Source organism: Ictidomys tridecemlineatus, chromosome 11, assembly GCF_052094955.1.
Source record: "Ictidomys tridecemlineatus isolate mIctTri1 chromosome 11, mIctTri1.hap1, whole genome shotgun sequence".
Taxonomy (NCBI): Eukaryota; Metazoa; Chordata; class Mammalia; order Rodentia; family Sciuridae; genus Ictidomys; species Ictidomys tridecemlineatus.
Genome location: NC_135487.1, coordinates 119,781,378 through 119,801,535, shown reverse-complemented (window position 1 = coordinate 119,801,535; position 20,158 = coordinate 119,781,378). Strand labels below are relative to the sequence as shown.

Sequence of the window (20,158 nt, the reverse complement as noted above, 5' to 3'; positions counted from 1 at the left end):
AAAGGCTATGCCTCTGCCTGGGATGCTTTTCCTTCCTCGATTGTCATCTCACCTGCTCTGGCCCCTTACCTGCTGTGTGACTTTTGGGAAAATTACTAAAGCACTCCATGCTTCTGTTCCCTCTCTGGGAAACAAGCTAACTGTGCTACCTGACTCACAGAGCTGTAAAGGATTAAGCAGTGCTTGTGAAAAGCTTAGAGCGGTGCCCAGCACACAGTGAATGCTATTATCACTATTACCACCTTCTGCAAGGATCCCCAAACTCCCCCATATGTAGCATTTGTCCCGGAACACACTGTAAGCTTTCTCTAAATGTCAACTCCAACTGAACTCATTTCTTTGTTCTACATAATAAGCAACACATAGTTTTATCACAGAACTTATCACATCATACTGTAACTATTTCTTTACTTGTTTGCCTCCCTGGGTGGAAAGAACTCCCCAAGGGCAAAGCCTCCTCTTCAGGAAACTTTGTATTTTCTCACAGCTTCTAACTTAATGGCTAGTCTTTAGTGGCTAACCTTAGTAGCTGAATGTACCCCCCATTCATTCAGAGAGAGTCCCTTTTTTCTTTGAGGGTTCAGGAATTTCAATCTTAGATTGAAAGTGAAATAACATCAAAACATTTTTTCAGATTTTCTTTATTCATCTGTAAAAAACTTCATTCACACCACAAATAAAACACACACACACACACACACACACACACACACACGAGGGCAGACTAAGATCCCTGCTTCAATCCCAGGATTCACCTAGGGGGTTAGCACATACATCTCATACAAAGCTCCCCCAAGCCCCTCATCAGGGTCAGTGCCCGAGCACCAAAGGGGCAGGGAAGGTGCCCATGTTTGGAGCTAGGTCTCATTGGGGGCCTCCTTTGCAGGTCCATAGGCTTTTTTTCCAGCCTCACGTTAGTGGTGTTCACAGCAGAGTGGCCTGTTCAGGGTGGGCAACTGGCTGTCGAAAGGCTGGTAGCCGGGCCCTAGTGGCATCTCTGCGGCGGCGGAAGGCTAGGAATTCCTCCCGCAGGGCAGCACAGCGGGCTTCAGGGCCAGGAACTTGGGCAGTGTTCAGGAGGCAGCCCTCCTCTGGAGTCTTTCCACCTGCAAGAGAAGATAAGGGCAGGACAATGAGAGAAGAGGCCTTGAGGTTCAGTGGAGGAAGGGCCAGATGTGGAGCTCTAAAGGGCCTTTGGGTGCAGGTGAGTCAAGGAAGCAAAGACAGTCTGTGGCAGAGGAGCCTGGGATACAGGGCCTGTCTGTGCAGAGTCCTAAGGCAGCAGGGGCAATGTGGGACAGTGCCGAAGGCCTATCTTTCTGGAGATTCACTCACCAAGCTCTGGCTCAGCTTCAGGTTGTGGCCGGGAGCTGGCCAGCCCAAGGTGCAAAGTCTCCAGCAATTCCATGTCTCCAGGGTACTCTGAGTCCCACTCATAGTTCTCATCCACAGATGTGTTCCTCCTGTTAAAAGGGACAAACGTGTGGTATGGTGGACTAACAGTGGGTATCCAAAAATGTCTAAACCCAGGGTCCCCAAACTCAGGTTGGGCCATAGGTTTTCTCTGCAAATCCCTGGACCTCAGAAAGAGGTTCTGAAAGGAGACAGGTTCTCCTGGTCCCAGAGTGGAGTGGAGCAGGGAAGGCATAGGGTATTGGGTAGGGGGAAATGTGGGACAAGAGGACAGGACTGCGGTCAGGGCAAGGATGGGCAGGAACCTCCCTCACCTCTTGCTGACGGTCACCACATGCTCCCTTCGGGGCCACCTCTCAGGTCCACTGGCCCAGCTGCTGGTGTCTCCTGGAGCTGGGCTGAGGTAGCTGCCCCCTGCGGAGGGGGCTGTGGAGGGAGGCCGGAGGAAGGAAGCACTGCCCCGCCCACTGCTCTGGCTGGTCAAGCTGCCCCGAGGGGCAGCAGGGAAAAGGCCTGGAAGTAACCGCTCTCTCAGTGTCCAGTCAGTTGTGTAAGGGGACTCTGAAGTGGCCCCAACTCCTACCAGAGCCCCGGGAAGTGCTGCCCTGGAGGATACAGTAGGGGAGTCTGGAGTGCGAAGGAAAGACGCGGTGTGGCAGGGCCGCGTATCCACGTAATCTGGGGGTGGCACAGGGACAGGCTCCTCAAGAGGGGGCCAGTCCCCATCCACATTCATCTCTCGGAAGAAGGGCAGGCTCAGGTACTGGAGAAGGGGTCCAGGACCTGGCAGGGGACTTGGGGGAGCTGCTGGAGGAGACCCCACGGGGCTGATGTCTGCAATACAGAGGGGCTGGGGTGCCCCACTGGGGCTGCTGCTACTACAGTCAAAGGACCGAGCCAGACGCTGGGCTGAGGTCCTAGGTTCTGCCCGCTCCAGGTCTGACCTTTCTTGGGGGGCCCCCACAGTGGGTCCCATCACAAAGCGCCCATCTGGGCCCCGGCAAATGGGTTCCAGGGGTAAGGGTCCCCGGTTGGGTGGAGGATCCGGATGGGGGCTGGGGGGCCGGGCAGGCTCTCCCCAGAGCAGACTCTGGCGCAGGCTAGAGAGAGGGGAGCCCTGGAGCTTCAGCTTGGCCACGCTGTCAGGGCTGCTGGAGCCTGGAGCAGAGCTGGGGAAGGACAGGAGATCAGGGTCTGGTCTTGAGAGGTTTGGTGCACAACAAAGCAGAGCTAGGGAGAGCAAGTGAGGAAAGGACCAACATGGTGGAGGGGTGGAGGGTAGGCCCAGGCAACACTGGACCCGCCTCCAGGCTGGGGCTTCTGCATTCCTGTTGTCACCTCCCTCCAACTTCTGCTCCGGGTCCTCCCATCTCTCCCAAAGATACAAAAGAGGAAGCAGAGGATACTGTCCAGTACAAGGAGAAGACAAAAGGAAATCAATGAGTGGAGGAACTTACTGTGGGGCTGACTTTCTGGGCGGAGAGAAGATAAGAGGTGGATCTGTAAGGGTGTGAGAACAGGAGGTGATACAGGCAAAACACAAGCCCCTCCGGGGTCCTAAGTGCGGACCCTCTCACCCAACACCAGTCGCCCAACCCAACCCCATCTAGCTGGAAAAGAGCAGGCAAGACGGGGTGCAGGGTTATGGGAATGCATGGGGAGGGGTTGTCCTCCTGGTGGGAAGGACTTCGGGAGGGGCAGGCCCTTCAAGTGGGCTGAACTTCAAGTGGCCAAGTGTTCTGCACCCACAAGACTGAGGGTGGAGGGTACCTACCCTGACGGAGGCGTTTGCGTCTGCGGCGGGCAGCCCTGCGCCGGTTCATGAGGCAGGCAGCCAGGATGCTCACCAGGACGGCCACGCCCAGGAAGCAGACCCCACCCACCACACCCGCCAGCACAGGTTGGGGCAGCAGGCCTGGCAGTTGCGTGCGAGATGGGTATACCTCCAGGCCTGGGTGAAGAGCCAAGAGGGAGGGTCAGTGAGCTCCGAGTTCCTGCAACCCCCCAGCACCCTTCTCCCCCGGCAGGTTCTCACCTGAAGTGGAGACGTTGGCAGTGTTGCTGGGATCACTGACATAGCTACCGGCAAAGGCCACGAGGCGGAACTCATAGAGAACATCCTGGGGGTGGGGATGGGGTGCCAGGAAGCAGATCAGGCCCCAGACCACCCACTTCAGCCCCATTAGTAAAGACTTTGCAGTTGGGGAGGTAAGAATGAGATGAGGAGGAGAGGTGAAGATGGTCATATAAGGTAAGATAAGAGGTTGGGGGATGGAGCAGGACACTGGCCAGCCCCTGGGAGGACCCTCACTGTACCATCCAGCACATACCTTGATGAGGCCTGGCACCAGCAGCTGCATCTCCGAGCCTGCCACAGCCCGGTCCAGCACCTCCCAGCCCTGGGAGCCTTGCCGTCCTTCCAGGACATAGCCATCCAGTCTCTTGGGGACCAATTCCGGGGGATCCCAATGCAAGAGTACCCCCCGGGGTGTCCTCACTGCCACCAGACTTCGGGGAGGAGACAGGGGAGGCAGCATCTCTGTCGGGGGCGGCCTGGGGGCAGCCGGTGTGGTAGGAAGCCCTGATTGGGGCAGATAGGCAGTTCAGGGATAGGATTCCCAGCATCCCTCATCCTGCCCCTGCCCTGGCCCTTCCACAGCCTTAAGATACCCAACCATTCTGCCTGAGCCCTTCCACACCCCACTCCAGATCCCAAACTTCCCAACACCACCTTTGCCGCCTCCCCATCCCCAGGTCCCTTCCATGTCTTGGTTTTCCCTCCCAGCCCTTCTCCACCGTAGTCTCTGCTCCTCTGGAACGTGAGCTCTCTCACCTTCTGGAGCAGACAAGACGATCTCACTGAAAGGCCCACTCCCCAGCTTGTTCTGAGCCAGGACGCTGAACTGGTACTGGGTGTGGGGCTGCAGGCCAGGCACGAGGAGGTGGGCCTCCCCCACAGGGACTGCCAGGGACAGCCAGTCATGATGGGCTCGGTCAGGACGCTTGGCCCTGGGACACAAGGGGACATGGGGAGCATCTCATGAACTAGGAAGTCCAGGAAGGTTTGGGGTCCAGAGATCTGACCTCCACCCTCCCTTCAAACATCCAAGGTCTGAAGACCTGGGCCCCGAACACCCAAGAGTCACTGGAAACGGGGGTCAGCAGAGCTAGTTCATAACCAGGGACAGAAGAATGGGAGAAAAAGCAAAGAGAGGTAGGTGTAGGCCGTTGTAGTTCACTTACAATGGGGTATACCAGACGCTGAATCTCTGCAGATAGCCACCATCAAAACCAGGCTCCCAGGAGACATTGGCACCCTTGGGCAAAGGCACCACAGAAACATTGGTGACAACGTGGGGGCTGGTGCCTGGAGAGAGAAGATGGTCAGGATCTTCAAGGAGGGTGAAAAGCTTGGAGGAGGCTCCGTTGAACCCCCACCCATCATCCCAAGGGTCCCCCACCCACCATCCCCCATCTGAGCCTCAAAAAAATGACTCCCCTGTCTCCCCTTCCACAGAGTTTCCCCCCAGCTCCAGCCCATTCAACCACTAACCCAGCACGTAGACATTGGTGGTAGCAGCCACTCGTGCTACAGAATTGCTGGCACTACATTCCCAGCGCCCGTGGGCCTCCTTGGTCAGTGGTCGAAGAATGAGGCTGCTATTGCGGTCCACCTGGGCCTGGCCCCGTAGTCCCCGGCCCACCTACAGAACCACTGGTCAGCCCTGAGGACACACGCAGCCAAAGGGGCCACTCATCTCTCTAGGCTGCTTGTGTCCTGCCCACCCTGCCTCTGACAGCCAGCTCCCTCCCACAAAATGTCCAGGGGCACAGAGTCAGGAGCCTTACCTTGACCCAAGAGACAGTAGGAGGAGGGTCTCCTCTAGCAGAGCAGGGAATGAGAAGCTCCCGCCCTACTTCTTGGAAATATTCTTCCTTGGGGCGTTCTATAAAAGCTGGGGGAGCCTGCAGGCCAGATCTATATTAGGAGGGGGATTTCTCTTCCATAGGTGTGAGGTTGGGTACTCCCTGCCTCCAGGTTCCCTGCCACACCCTATCTCCATCTCCATCTCATTCCTTCTCCACCTCTCAATTTCTGTCTAGCACACACACACACACACACTCACTCTTTCTCTCTCTCACTCTCTCTGTGTTCCCCAGCAGGTAGGGTTGAGGGGAAATGGTGTGATAGATAAGGACTGGTGGCCAGGCAAGACTCTCTGGAGATGTACAAACCCCTGCAGGGAGGGCCCTGCAGCTCCGGAAAGGGAGGCAGCCTGGTTAAGATGGGTGAAAGGTGGAGCAGACAGATATCTCATTTTGTGAATGTGGTGCAAAGTTGATGGACCACTTCCCAGCACCATTTTGCAAAAACCTGTGGGTTGCATCTGACCACTGCTGCTATGGCCACCCGGGAAACAGGGACTTGAAAGCCCCTTCCCACATATCTGCCCTACCTCCCATCCCATCAGCCTGGCCTTGGCTCACATCTTCAGCTACCTGAGCCACTCCTGCTGCAGGCTCTGGGGATCTACCCTGGGCCTCACCTTGAGCAGCACACGGGTCACAGGGGAGGGCCCAGCAGTACCAAGGCTGTTGTAGGGGGTACAGGAGTATTCTCCCAGGGCGTCCTCATTCCCAAGTGCAATGATCAGTGAACCTTCTGTGCCCTGGGACCAGCCAGGGAACTGGAGGGAAGAAGAGATGACAATTTCAGAAAGAAATTCAGTACAGGCAAGGTGGGGATGGTGAGGTAATACCCTGGAGAAGGACTCCACGGCTCTAAGTATAGCCCCAACTTCTGTCTGAATTCCAAACCTCCATTCCTCTGCCACAGAAGGACCCCTGCCAATGGATAGGAGGCTGTGACTCACAGCTCCGGGGATGCCACAGAAAACAATGAGAATGAACCCCCGGAGGTGAGTTACCCCACGCTCCCTGCCTGCTATAACCTCACCTCCCTGTCCTCCCTAAGCTCACCACTCACTTCAGCATAAAGCACCTCACCGCCAACCTCCTCACTAAAAGGTGACCCCTCACTTTCCCGCACTCCCCCTATCCCAAAAAATTAACTGTTATCCTTTTGTGTGAGCATGAGGGCCCATCCATCTTCCTGTCCTCCAGCTCCAACTCTGTAATCCCTTACCTGAACCATTTCTACAGCCTCACAACCCCTCTCCCTTCCACTCCGTCGGACAAACTCAACTCCTAATCTCGGCTCCAATGCTATCTCCCATTATTACTGAAAAAAACAACTTCACTGGCTCCCACTACCTTAAGACTTTAAAAAAAAAAAAAACCAACAATGTATTGAGTAGTACTATTGTAAAAACCCTGACGTGGTGATTAAAAGATGCAAGGAATTTACAGTCTCTGCAGACAAACAAAAGATCCAATCACCCTGGGATGAGGTAATATAAAGGGCATGTGCAGTTTTTCCTTTTGGCCCCAACCTGTCTTTCCAGGTGTCTCTGCACTATGCATGTCCCTACAGGTATTGCAGCCACCACCAAACTGCCCAATTCATTATTTCATAAATGCGCTAAACCATCAAGCCTTTGGTTTCTACATGGAATGACCATCCCATCTCCAAGGCCCATCACTGAAGTCCCAGAATCTCTGGCTGATCTATCCTCAACCAGGCCTAAGGGGAAGGTACTTAACTGCGTCCCTGGCCCTATTGCTATCCCACTTCCCCAAGATAGTGCCTTCCTTCAGGATTTGCTGCCGTTCCTCACCCAACACCTGCACAGCACCCAGTAAGAAGTTTAGGTTCACGGGACTGAATCAAACTGAGCTGACTCCATTCCATTTGGCCTTCTGATCAGGATCACACGGAGTACCCCCATCCCAAGCCTGTACCTTGTCCAGCTGCAGGGCTTGCCCATCCTTTGACCAGCTGACAAAGAGCAGTGGGGGGTTGGCACGAACCGGGCACCGGATCACCCCCCGCATGCCTATGGGAAGGGGTGTCTCTGGAGGCATCATTGTCACCTGGGCTGGATCTGGGGGAAGCAGTGACAAGTTGAGAAAGGGCTTTGGCCTGGCCCAGGGGAGGGGAGCAGGCTTGGGAAGGAAGTGGAGGTCAGGCTTACAGAGCACAGTGAGGTAGGCAGAGGCCGAGGGCGGACGCGGGAGGCCATTGCTGGGCACACAGGTGTAGCGACCAGCATCATCGGGCTGGGCAGCCTGCAGTCGCAGGCTCCCATCCACCAGGATCCGCACTCGGGATTGCAGGTGGCTGCAAGGTGACACGTGTGAGGAAGGGCCTAGGCCTCGCCCAGCCAAGGGGCCCCTCAAAGACTGCTCGCCAGCTCCCCACCTCCACTGCTCCAAAGGTGGGTCCGCTCACCTAATGTGAAAGACATTAACGCCATCCAGGAACCAGCTGTAGGTGAGGTTGGCGGGGTACGCCTCAGCCTGGCAGGCCAAGGAAACATCCTGAGAGGCATTGACTGTGCTGTTCTTGGGGGGCAGCACGATGACAGGGGGTCCTGCAGGGAACACAGGAGGAGAGAGGTGGTCTCGGCCCACAGTCTTCCCAGACTCTTATTCTGTTACTCTTCCCTGACTCCATCCTCTGAAACAGAGGGCTCTGGGGATCTGAAAGGGAAACTTCCCCCGTGCATAACAAAAACCTCTCCCTGAGCCCTGTTCCTCTTCCCAAATTCTCCCTCTTCCCCCAGGGATAACTTCATCCACCTGTGTGTCAGGGTGTGGGGAGAGTCCGTCTGAACTGTAAATTTACCCTTTCTTTCCCTACCCATCACATCTTAAGTCACATCCATGTCTCCTACCCTAGTCCAGATACCCCATAGCTCACCCCAAGAGGCCGCAGCCACCTGACTCCAGGTTCTCCCGCCATCGACACGCTAATGGCCACTCATACAGAAAGGCCCCCTTCAGCCACAGAAGGCTTCTGCTCCAGAACCCACAGCAGCCCCTGATCCCTACCACACTGAGCTCACCTTTCTTGACCTAGTCCTGTGGGTCCCATGATCTAAGCACTCCCAACCTGGCCACCCACCTTTTCATACATCAGCCCTAAAAAACATCATCAGGTCAGGTCAAGGTGACACCTCACCAGGCTCACTCCCATCGGCCTCTGCTCTCTGAACTCCTAGGGCCTGGTTCATCTGTATACCTCTTACAGAACTGTCTCTGACTGCTGCAGCCTGCTGTCGCTACCCTTCCTTGGCCCCACTGCGTAGACAGACAGTCACAAGAGGTGACGATAGCAGTCCATGCATAGAGAGCACCTGCTGCAGGCCAGCACTAAGTGCCTAGCACTCTGCCTGTTCAGCTTACTGAACTCTCACAAGAACCTTTGCAGTAGAAATTACTGTCCCCCCTTTTTAGCATAATTTTATAATATTATTTAATTCAGAGGATTGAACCTGGGGATACGCTACCACTGAGCTACCATCCACAGCCCTTTTTCTTTTTTCTTTTGAGACAGGGTCTCCCTGAGTTGTCCAGGCTGGCCTCAAATTTGCAATCCTCCTGCCTCAGCCTCTCAAAGAACTGGGATTATAAGTGTGTGCCCCTGTTTCCCTTTTGTAGCTGGAAGAAATAAAGGTTCAGAGGCAAAGAGATTGTGAAGTGACTTGCCCCAGGTCCCAAGGGAGTCAAGATTCATATTCAGGATTTCCTGAAGCCAGAGACTATGCCCTTAACTATTACCCGGCACTGCCTTTCTCGTGGTACCATGGAAAGCAATACTCCCACAGTCCCACAGGTTAGTCTTATTTTTCCCCATGTAGATAAAAGTCACTCTGAAGGTAGACTCCAGACTTCACATTTCCCAGCTTTTCTTCTAAAGGGAAGGTCTTAGCCAGGATTTACTATGTTCTCGGCTGAACCTAATTGAATTCTTGTCACAGTCCTGAGCAGTGGATATGAACTACCACTGAGCTACATCCCCAGCCCTTTTTGTTTTTATTTTGAAAAAGGGTCCTGCCAATTTGCAGAGGCTGGCCTTGAACTTGCAATCCTCCTGCCTCAACCTTCTGAGTAGCTGGATCACAAGTGTGTATCATTGTGCCTTATTGAGATGAGAAAACTGGGGCTCAAGAGGGTCACCTGGTTCACAGTTTGACACGGGCACCCAGGTCCTTTCTACTATATAACACACATTAATGAACACTAAGTATTTATTTGTCCATTCACTGATCCAGTTAAAATTAAGATGCTTGTTTTAGAGTAACAACCTATATTTGGAGCCCTCTCGCCCTGCACAGATCCTCCCTCAGGCAGAATCCTCCTCCCGTCCTGCTATGTGCCTTCCTAGCCATAGGTCACCTAGGTGTCCCTGGTCCCCAGCCCTCCCATCAGAGCACCTAGCACCAGCAGCTGGGTGGAGTGGGTGATGCTGCCCTCAGTGCTGGAAGCTTCGCAGGTGTAAACTCCAGAGCTGCCCCGCTCTACCCTCTGGATCCACAGTGTTCCGTTGTGCACCTAGGGAGGGAGGGAGGGAGAAAGTTCCCTTCCTGCAGGGCCAGCCTCAGAGCCTGCACTTCCCAGGCTGGCCAGCAGAGGGAGGCAGAGCTTCAGGCTCAGTGAAGCCAATACCAAACCCTCCTGGGAGCCCATCTTCCAGCCCAACTTTGCCCCCCCCCCCCCCCCCCCCGTCCTCCAGCTCTGCTTCCACCTTCCCCTCACACTCCAGCTGGCCCACTCTGCCAGCCCAGGTACTCACTTGCACCTGACCTCGGCCCTGACCAAGGTCCTCTCCTCGGAGCTTCCAAGTCACTTGAGGTTGGGGGCTTCCCTGGGCCACACAGCGCAGGGTAACTGGCTCCAATTCCTGCACTTCCAGCACGGGAGGAGGGGTCTCCTGGAATTGAGGGGGTGCTGTGGGGAAGAAAGGCATCAGGAGCTGCCAGAGGGGTTATCAGCCCAGAGAGCAGTGTCGACGTCCAGGGAAACAAGACTACTCAGGACAGCAGCCCTCAGCCCACCCAGCTCCATGGGAATCCCAGCTCCAGGTCACCCTATCTGCTGCACTGGGGACCAGGTAAGGATTGTACCAGGCCATCCCCAAACTGGCCTGGGCTGAGCACAGACTGAATGCCCAGGGCCAGGGGGAGAGCTAAATGTTCTGGGAGTCAGTCTTGGGTCCTAGACTCAGCTCAGATAATAACCAGTGGCATCACCCATTTCTTGGTCCAAGTCTCACCTATGAAACAGAAATGATCCTAAGCTCTGCCTTTTTAGGGGTGAAGGAGAATGAATGAGGCCCTAGGTGTAATGAGGTTTTGAAAACATCAAGTGTTATATGTAAGTGAGCTGTTTAACTCAGGACCTAATACTGCCCTCTCCCCCACCCCCTATCCTGGCCAGAGATGCATAAGGAAGGAAGAGGAAGTGGAGGTTCCTGACGTTGAGCCTAAGAGGCTGATTGGATTTAGATTTGAAGAACTGAAAGGGCAGGAATGAGGAGGGGGATAAGATGCAACCATTAAGTGAACAAATAAGGAGCGCCAGACAGGGAGGGGCACTGGAGCCGCAAGCACGGACGGACGTCCCTCTTCCCCTTCTAACACCATCTAGGGTCCCCATCATTCTCCTCCCCTCCCATCTCCACCACCTGCTCCCCAGCTTCATACAATTGACTGTCAGGTGCACCCAGGAGCCGTTGGCAAAATCATCTTCAGGGCTGTGCCGATCCAGGAAGAGCACGCGGCATTCGTACCAGCCCTGGTCCTCCACTCGGAGCCCCTCGATCCGGAGAGATGCTCCTGTCTGCAGCCGGACTCGTCCTGGGGAAAAGCCCTGAATCAAGGTGTTGAAGAGACCCCACAGGAGCCCCCAAACCCTAGTCACACTGGCCATTTTCAGAGGTCAAGAACAGTCTGTCTCTCTGTCACTCTGAGAGAGCAGGGTCTGCAGAGGCACAGATGGGATTAGGGTCATGAGGGCAGGTCCCTTTGTTCAACTTCTGACGACTCCTGTCTGTCAATAGCTGGTACCCAGTCCAGACGAAGTGAAAGCCAGAGGGGTGGCTGGTGGACAGAATGTTCCACTGAACTGTGCCCAGCTCCCAGGACTGTTGGGAAATGGAGTTTAAAGAGGCAGCACTGGGTCTGCTCTGGATTTCTATAGGATGGTCCCATCCCTGAGTACTTTTTGAAGGGGGAAGGCCTGGGCTCCCAAGGGTACTCTTCCTTTCAGAGGACTCTGTCCCTGGAAACCCCAGTGGTATCTGGGGCCCTAGCATGGACCCAGGCCTTGCCTGCCAAAGCCCCTAATCCCTCGGGGCTATTATCAGCTGCCTAAGCGCCTTAGGGTGGCCAGAGTCCAGCCCAGCCAGGCAGCAAAGTCAGCAGCCCCCTCACCCCATCATGTCCATGCCCCAGGGCACTGCAACCCTGGCTGACTGACCACATGTAGTTCCATAAATCTACACACCACAGCACATGCAGATACTTCATTCCCACCCCGAGTAAGCACCCATGGCTCAGTGCCCACCCAGTTCTTCAGCACCCTCTCCTGATGGACTCCTGCACTCCAGACAGATTCATGGGGCCCTGCAGTGTAGCCCAGGGCGATAGGCACACGCTTGGGAGCCAGAGAGAGCTAGACACAAGCCCAGTGCTGCATACTCCTTTGGGCAAGTCGCTTAACCTCTGCCAATTTCAATTTCCTCATATGTAAAAATGACAAAGTAAAAAAAAAAAAATGGGGTGGATGGAAGGAAAAGCCAATTCTCTGAAAGGAGAGCAGCCAGCATAGTACCTGTTGCTCAAATAAAGGGTGTTTAACAAATGAACAAGCTCCAGATTTGAAATCGGACCCCTGCCCTCAGTCCTGGCCCTATCCCTACCTGATAACACATCATCTCATTTTTCTCTCCCACATCACTGAACTGTGCCAAGTCACCCTACCAGAAATCCAGTCTAACCTAGATTCTTCTATCACCCCTAACATGCGCTTGTTCGTTAAATCCTCCAGATCCTACTACTTCATTTCCTTCTCTATCATCTTCATCTGAAGGTCTGCAGTATCTCTCTCCTGGGTCCTCCAGACTACTCCCCTACACTCACTCCCCAGCTGCCCACTTTCACCTCCGATGTGGAGAAATGTTTTGTTTGTTTGTTTGTTTTGCAATGCTGGGGTTCAAACACCAGGGCCTTGTACATGCTAGACAAGCATTCTATCACTAAGCTGAACCCTAGCCCAAATTTTGTAAATTTCCTGGGGTATGTAAATGCAGCTCCAAGACAAGAATTGCACCATTATAGCCTTCTTAATGCAAACCCTGAAGCTATTAGTGCACCCACCCCCTCCAGTCTGTTTCCATTCCACTTCTAGAGTGACCAGACTAAAACAGAAGCTCCACCTGCAGTGCCCTTGATGCCACAGGAAGAGACTTCAAGTTGAGGCTGGCTTGTGATCTTAGGCCACGTCTTTTTCCTTCCAAGAATGGGTTCCTGGGGTGTGGATCCTCCAGGAAGGGTGGACCGGCTTAAAGGGCTGGGTATTTAAATCTCCACCCAGGAGATAAGACAAAGCCTAGCAGGTAAATATTTAACATAATCATACCCTTCCACCCACCAGCAGATTCCTCAGTAACCCTCATCTGCCTGGTCACTAAGCCCTATGGACCAGCAGCCTGGGGCCCCTTTGCCCCAAGTGATGGAAGCTCTTCATTATGGCAATCTCTGAGCTCCTGCAGAAGAGGGGAAAGGACTGAGTGTTGAATATAGACCCTGTAACAATGGCACTGTCACCGTATTTAATCCTCCTGAGAATTCCAATGTAGAAGAAGGAACCCATGTTAGCTTTCTTTCCAAAACCTCACGGCTAGTAAGGGACAAAGCCAATCCTCTGTCTGCAGTGTCCTTTCCACTGGTGTTAGGATCGTGTTGCATAATCTATATGTTCTCACTTGGGAAATGTTAGGATCCAATAGCCTACAGCCCCAAATGTCTGTTAACCAGAATACCCATGCAGCATATATAGGTCCTAACTTTCCTGGGAGATGGGACTGCTGACCCTGCAGAGATGCACAGGGGCAGGAAGATGGCCAGGGGAAGCAATTCTGGAACTCCCGAGTCCTGGGCCCACCTCTCTGAGGTCTGCTGTCCACGCACAGGGCCAAACCTGATGGACTTCAGATTCCCTCATACACAGGGATGAGAAGGAGACAGGGGCACAGTCTCTGTTCTCTCGGGCTCTCAGAAGGCAAGAAACCCACACTCATGAACATGGGCAGGTGCAGGTCCAGTCATACAGAAATCCACAGAATGCCCTAACTCTGCCCAGCCATTGAGCTAGGAAGCAAGAGGAGTAAGGAAGATGGAATATAGCAGAGGGTTTTGAAGGATAAAAGGTAGGAAAGGGAGGGACTAAAGGGGACAGGAGTTCTAAATGGAGAATGAAATACGGGGCCCTTAACCACTGAGCTACATCTCCAACCCTATTTATTTATCTATCTATCTATCTATTTATTTGGTACCAGGGATTGAACCCAGGGGTTCTCAACCACTGAGCCACATCCCCAGCCCATTTTGTATTTTACTTAGAGACAGAGTCTCTCTGAGTTGCTTAGGGCCTGGCTAAACTGCTGAGGCTACCTTTGAACTCATGATCCTCCTGCCTCGCCTCGCCCTCCTGAGCCACTGAACTTGGCTATTTTTGGGGTATTTTTATTTTTTATTTTGAGACTGAGTCTAAGTTGTGATTTAAAATTTTTTTTTTTTTTTAACATACTGGTAATTGAATCCAAGGGCGCTTAATCTCTGAGCCACACCCCCAACCCTTTTTATTTATTTATTTTTATTTTTTGTATTTAAAATTTAATTTTATTTATTTCTTATTTATGTATGTATGTTAGTTTCCAGGATTGAACCCAGAGGCGACCAACCACTGAGCCACATCCCCTGTCCTTTTCATTTTTTATTTTGAGACAGGGTCTCACTATCTTGCTTAGGACCTCACTAAATTGCTGGGGCTGGCTTTGAATTTGCAATCCTCTTGCTTCAGTTTCCCAGGCCGCTGTGGTTATAAATCTGTACCACTGCACCTGACAAAATTTCTGATTTTTATCAAAAAAAAAAAAAAAAAACTCAATAGTAAGAAAACCCATGTCCCCTCTGCTGTGAAATTTCTTGAAACTCCCCCCCGCAAAAAAAAAAAAAAAAAAAAAGGCACAAAAGTCAAGAGTCAAAAGCCCATCCCACAAATTGGGAAAGTTGATCTAAGATCCAGCCTAGGAAAGCTGGCATAGACCAAGCCCCAGAAGCCCAGCCTGACTTTGCCCTGGTGCCTGGTCTCTTTCACATGAATGCTCCGCAGACATAATGACCAATTTAACCCTACTATTAATCCTCGCTTGTTTTATACTGCTCTTTTACTACTTTTGTACTAGTTTATAAATCTGGTTTCCTCTGCTAAATGGTGCCTAGAACCCCCCAAGATCAGAAGCTCTCCCTTCAGCATGATCCCTGAAGCTCTGGTCTCCCACGGTTCCTCACACATTCTAGGCCAACAACCTCACGCACAGTCCCAGGCCCATCTCCTCTCCGCTTTTCCAGAGGGTTTATGACAGAACAGCATTGTTCTTAGCAACCTCCACCTCCTGTTGCTTAGCAACTGCAGTTCCAAGTCCCCTACACAAAGGCCGAGAGGCCCCTTCCACACTGGGAGGCAGTAAAAGGGTTAATGGGCTCAGGGGCCTCCCTCTGGGGTCCCCGACTCCCAGGGACCAGCTCTGGCTGACTGGGAGCTCCAGACTGGTCACAGGCAGGGGTAGGAACAAAGGCAGGAAAGCCCCCAAAGTCACTGCCTAGGGCCCTTGCAGCTCAAGGAGCAGCAGAGGGACAGAAGGCACCCCCACAGGTAGGCAGGGTTGCTAGCCATCCAGTGGCTTCTCTGCCTGGTACCCCAAGAAAGGAGAGAAGCTGGCAAGAAGGAGAAGCATTCCATGTCTACCTGGTGGAGTCCCAGGGAAAGCCCTTCTCCCACCTCTCCTCCACCTCCCCCTGGCCTTGCCCTTAGTCAGACCACATTCTCAGCCAGACAGCCCCCACCCCTCAACCCCAGCCCCTGGCAGGCAGAGACAGGGAGGGAGGGCTGGTGAGAACAGCCGTTTTGTCCTCCACTTGTGCTAATTGGGGGCCCCTTTCATCAAGTCCCATAGGGCTGGTGTAGACACATAACGCTCCCACCAGGCTGTTTGCCAATAACTGCCCCCAGTTTGAAAATAAACTCTTCCCTTCTGTGTGCGGCACCTACCTGCCCTGCCTCCCCACTCTGCTCAGCCCGCCCTGTGGCAAGAGCCCAGCCAATCCCCGGGCTTCCCTCAGGATTCAAACCAAAGAGGGAAAAGGTGGGGTCTCCCCATCAACCTGCTCCCAGGTAGCCTTTCCTGGTCTATTTCACATGAATGCTCCGCAGACATAATAGCCCTCTCTTACCCAACAGCCCAGACCCTTAAGACCTCCCCATATGCCCACTCAACTGTTCCGATTTAAGCTGCATCCAGGATTAGGAACAAGTCATTTGGGGGAGTCAGCTGGGAGAGAGCAGAAGGCTCCAGAGAGGCCCACACACTATTCTATACGGGGGGCCACCAGAAGCAGCAAACCAGTCAGCCCCATCCATTCACTGACTTTGGGGAACAAAGGACCTCCCCCACCCCACATGCTCTTCTCTGCAGAGAATCAGGCCAAGCCCACACTCCAGAAGCAGAGAGGTCACAGCCCCACCCACCCTGCGGGCCCATGACTCCCATAAACCTGCAGTCCTCAAATTAGTATTTTGGAGAGTGAGGGAGGGGGAAGGGAGCTAGTAGACAGTAGAGCCAGGGACGAGGTCAGAGTGGAGTCTGAGGGGGTTCTTTTTTCTTCTTTTTTGGCATGTGTGTGTGTGTGTGTGTGGCTGGGGATGAAAACCAGGGCCTCACTCATGCTAAGCAAACACTCTACCACTGGGGTCCATTCCCAGCCCGAGTCTAGGTTTCACCATGAGATCTAGGAATAGTGATTACGGAAGAATGAACCTTTGGAACAGACCATGTGGAATGCTCAATAGCATGACTGTAGAGTATGTGCACTGTGTGTGTATGTGTGTGTGTGTGTGTGTGTGTGTGAATGAATCCTTCAATGGACTAACAGTGCTTGGGAGCAGAGCTATCTTGTTAAGTAGAATGAAGGCAGTGGAGCTGGAAATGAGACTGGGCAGGGACAGAGCAGTTCATAAGAGGCCTTGCCCACCCCCAGTTCATCTTTATGGGTCCTCTGTCCCTCCCTCCCTCCCATCTGGGGTGAGTGCTTACCCACGTAATCAGGGTCAATTCGGGGAGAGTAGAGGCCAAACTGGATGAAGATGGGAAGCAGAAATCCAAACCGCAGCCACTCGATGACATGCAGAGGGGGTCGGCCAGCTGGGGGCAGCAGGTCACAGCCCAGCACTGCACTCTCGCCAGCCTGGCCCACCACGGAGACCACCTCAGGCTTCCTGCGACCTACATGGTGGGTGGCATGAGGACACAGCAGGCGACCAGAGTGAGAGCTGGGAAGGGAGCTTCCGTCAGTATCTCTGTAGGTTTCTCTGCACTTTGGGTGACTGGAGGAACTCCCAGACCTACCCTTCCCCTGCCCCCCTCCCATGCTCAAAGAACCCCTTGGGAACCACCCCCACACCCCAGACCCCACGACTAACAGAGAGTTCTTGAGTTCCAGGGGTCCAGCTCACCGTCAGCCCCCTGGCTGATGATCAGGCTGAGGATGGCCAGACTGAGGCACCAAACCATAGCCCAGCTGGCCTGCTCACCCGGCCCCTCCTAGCCACAGGAGCCCAGATGGAGGGGCCGAGGGAGGTCCACCACCCGGGGTCAATCCTTCTGATCAGCCTCAGGTAACAGGTTTCAGCTCTCTTCTGAAGTTAGGGCTTAGCTCAGGTAACACCTAAGGAAGCTGTTCTCTGGAGAACCACCCGATCTAAAAAGCAAAATGCAAGGTAACATGCAGAGTTTGGTCAGTAGTGGAGCCCAGAAGAAACCCACAGTCAGAGAAAGGCACTTAAGAAGGAGAAAGGAGAGCAGAGAAATGGTGAATGGTAGGTACCTGGGAACAGACCAAAGAGATAGATTTTTTTTTTTCTTTTTTGCTGTCCGGGGATCAAACCCAGAGCCTCACATATTCTAAGCAAGTACTTTACCACTGAGCTATATCTCCAGCCCTTTTTATTTGGAGACAAGGTCTTGCTACATTGCCCAGGCTGTCCTTGAATTTGTGATCCTTCTTCCTCAGCCTCTTTAGTAGTTGGCATTACAGGTGTGCACTACCATGTCTGGACCCAGCCTAATTTGTCCTCCCCCCTCCCCCACACTGGGGATCAAACCCAAGGCCTCATGCATGCTAGGCAAGCATCGTACCACTGAACTACATCCCAAGCTCCAAGACCAGAGATCTTGAAGCCCTGTGAATTAGCTGCAGTGGGAATTCAAAGAGGATGAGGGTGTGCTGGGCAAAGAGATGACACAGGTAAGGAAGTGTCAGGGGTAAGCACAGTTGGAAAGATATTAGGAAAAGCAGAGGAATTCTGAGACTATCTGGTTTACAATGTTCTCAGCAAGCTGAGCCAGGAGAGAACTGGGAGTTTCTATTACCCTGGGGAAAAAGTTTTCAGGGAAATATGGGAGACTCCACCTCCCTTCTCTTTCCCCACTCTTGACGCTAACAAGGTAGCAGATAGCAAAACAAACAGTATTAATGCCCCCACACCCAACTGTGACAAATAAGGACCCCAAGGATCTGTGATCAGGAGCAAGATAGCTAGTGTGGGACAAATCCTAAATTAAGATCTAGACCACTTACCTCCAAAGAAAGTGCCCTTCAGGATACCCCTAAATAATCCCTTGCCCCTTCTCCCAGCCTCTATGAAGAGCTCCGGAGGCTGGGGAACCCCATGGCACTTTATCCACTCAGCCTCGGCTTTGACAGTAAATCAGGCACTGGGAGAGGAGGAGCTGCCTCCCCCCACCCCACCCCCACCCCCGCTGGTATTAGGGGCCCAGGCAGAATCCTCCAGGTCTGGGCAGGTCCCAGGGCTTGAAGCTGGCGCCACTTGCTCTTCGTGATGCTGCCAAGCAGCCCTTCTTCAAGTGCCTCACCCCGATTCCTCCCATTCACACCTCTCCAGTATCCTCAGGGTGCCAGGGTTTGCCAGGTACTCCCTTCCCAAACCCTTGGGGGCATGATCCACAAGAAGCCAAAAATGCCTTAGTCCCTAGGGTATACAAAATGAGTAGGAACTCTTGACCATCTTAGGACAGTCACAGGGAGCCAGGGGGCCCTGCTGGAGGCCTGACAAATCCAAGTGGACTCTGCTCCAGGGCCTCCACCCCATTCTTGGCCTCACAGTTCCATGCTGGTTCTAAAAAAAAAAAAATGTTTCCTATGGCCGTCTCATCCTTACCTCTACATAATGCCCATGTGCGTCTAGCTCCTGGCAGTTCACCACACCACTTACCCTCTCTCCCACCGCCCTTCCCCTGCTCTCCCACACTTCCCTGAAAAGGCTTTTTTCCAAGGGTATCATATGGGAACCCCCAGCTCTCTCCTGGTACAGTTTGCCAAGAACCTTGTAACCCAGGCATCCCCAGAATTCCTCATTTTTTCCTGGGACCTTTCCAACTCCACTGGCCCCCATTTCCTTTCCTTCTGGGTCTCCCCACCTGGTACTCCCTCATTCTCCCAGGAACTCCCATCCCAATCATTCCTACTTCTCACAGTCCCCTCGAAATTCCAGTTTCTCACACCTGATCTCCAATTGCAGGAGGTCTTCTGCGATTCAAAATACTCCCTGATGGTCTCCAAAATCCCCATTCGGCCACCCACTTATCTTTTCCTAGGAATTCCCCTCCCTGGAAATCTCCTGCTTTAGCCCACAACGCACTTCGGATACTCCGTGCTCAATAATTCCCTTCTCCCTCACATTCTCCGGCGCCCCTAGAACTCTTCTTTTCTTTTGGAACCCACCCAGCACTCCCCCACATTATCTCCAGAACTCCTCCAGTTCCGGGGAACCCCTACCCATGCAACAAGAATTCCACTTTACTCCCCAGAACTCCCCTACTTCTGCTCCCCCAAAGAATTCCACTTCTCTCCAGAGCTCCCCCGCTTCCCCCTAACTCTGCACCGTTCCCCGTGCCCCCGCCGGCACCCCACTTCTATCCCCCAGGACACCCCCGCCCTCACCTGCTCTGCACCGCTCGGCTCCGCTCTCGCAGCCACACAATAGGGGGCGGACCCGCCTCCCCGCCTCGGATGCCCGGAGCGCCTCCCGTCGCCCTGGAGACCGCCAATCCCCCCCCTCCCGCGGTGGCCAATTGGAGCCAACAGAGGCCAGGCTAGGCGGGCGGGACCCCTGAGCCGCCTGGGAGTTGTAGTTTCTGGAGAGGACTCAATGGCACGTGGGCTCAGGTCGCCCCCTCGTGGAGCTCTCTACAACCAAGAGTGGGAAGGCGGGTGGCCGCTTCCCGCAGAGAGCCAGAGGGGCGATCTGGATAGGCCGGTGCCCCTGGGGAGACTGAGCCTTTGCAGGCTCCCTGCACGCCCAGCTTCCTTTGTAACCTACCTTCTACCCTCTCCCGACTCCGAACCCGCGAGCCACAGAGGCAACAAAGTGGAAATCTGAGCCTGGGGGCGGGAGCACCAGGCGGGGAGAACGACTGCCCGCCCTTCTCCCAGGGGATCCACCCAAGTCCCGGGCTCATCCGATTTCCTCCCCCATTCCC

The 20,158-nt window shown here is 53.7% G+C and overlaps 1 protein-coding gene across 3 annotated transcripts; it reads right to left on the bottom strand.

Moving 5' to 3' along the window:
- Window positions 1-623: 623 nt before the first annotated feature.
- On the bottom strand, window positions 624-19,744 carry Igsf9 (immunoglobulin superfamily member 9). Of its 3 annotated transcripts, none has more exons than XM_005339380.5 (21): window positions 19,620-19,744; window positions 17,113-17,357; window positions 16,694-16,882; window positions 11,022-11,174; window positions 10,112-10,266; window positions 9,753-9,870; window positions 7,766-7,907; window positions 7,509-7,654; window positions 7,276-7,418; window positions 5,961-6,101; window positions 5,263-5,379; window positions 4,967-5,117; window positions 4,657-4,780; window positions 4,247-4,422; window positions 3,744-3,994; window positions 3,449-3,533; window positions 3,188-3,364; window positions 2,871-2,913; window positions 1,728-2,582; window positions 1,336-1,463; window positions 624-1,106 (listed from the first exon to the last, which is right to left on the bottom strand). In XM_005339380.5, exons 2-21 carry the CDS (start codon window positions 17,168-17,170, stop codon window positions 925-927), a joined length of 3,534 nt encoding a protein of 1,177 aa, XP_005339437.2. In that variant the 5' UTR covers window positions 17,171-17,357; window positions 19,620-19,744; the 3' UTR covers window positions 624-924. The 3 variants fall into 3 exon arrangements, with proteins under 3 accessions (XP_005339437.2, XP_040143196.2, XP_040143195.2); XM_040287262.2 differs by lacking the exon at window positions 19,620-19,744 and adding an exon at window positions 19,181-19,470; XM_040287261.2 differs by lacking the exon at window positions 19,620-19,744 and adding an exon at window positions 18,237-18,377.
- Between the last annotated feature and the right edge of the window lie 414 nt (window positions 19,745-20,158).

What these genes read in the sequence shown, in the direction of transcription:
- Igsf9 (XM_005339380.5), bottom strand. Translation starts at nt 17,170, where the DNA reads ATGGTTTGGTGCCTCAGTCTGGCCATCCTCAGCCTGATCATCAGCCAG. An exon ending in CTACTGTCTCTTGGGTCAAG is followed by an intron (nt 5,118 to 5,262) that starts GTAAGGCTCCTG and finishes GTGGTTCTGTAG; the next exon opens with GTGGGCCGGGGACTACGGGG. An exon ending in TGGTGCCAGGCCTCATCAAG is followed by an intron (nt 3,534 to 3,743) that starts GTATGTGCTGGA and finishes CCCCACCCCCAG; the next exon opens with GATGTTCTCTATGAGTTCCG.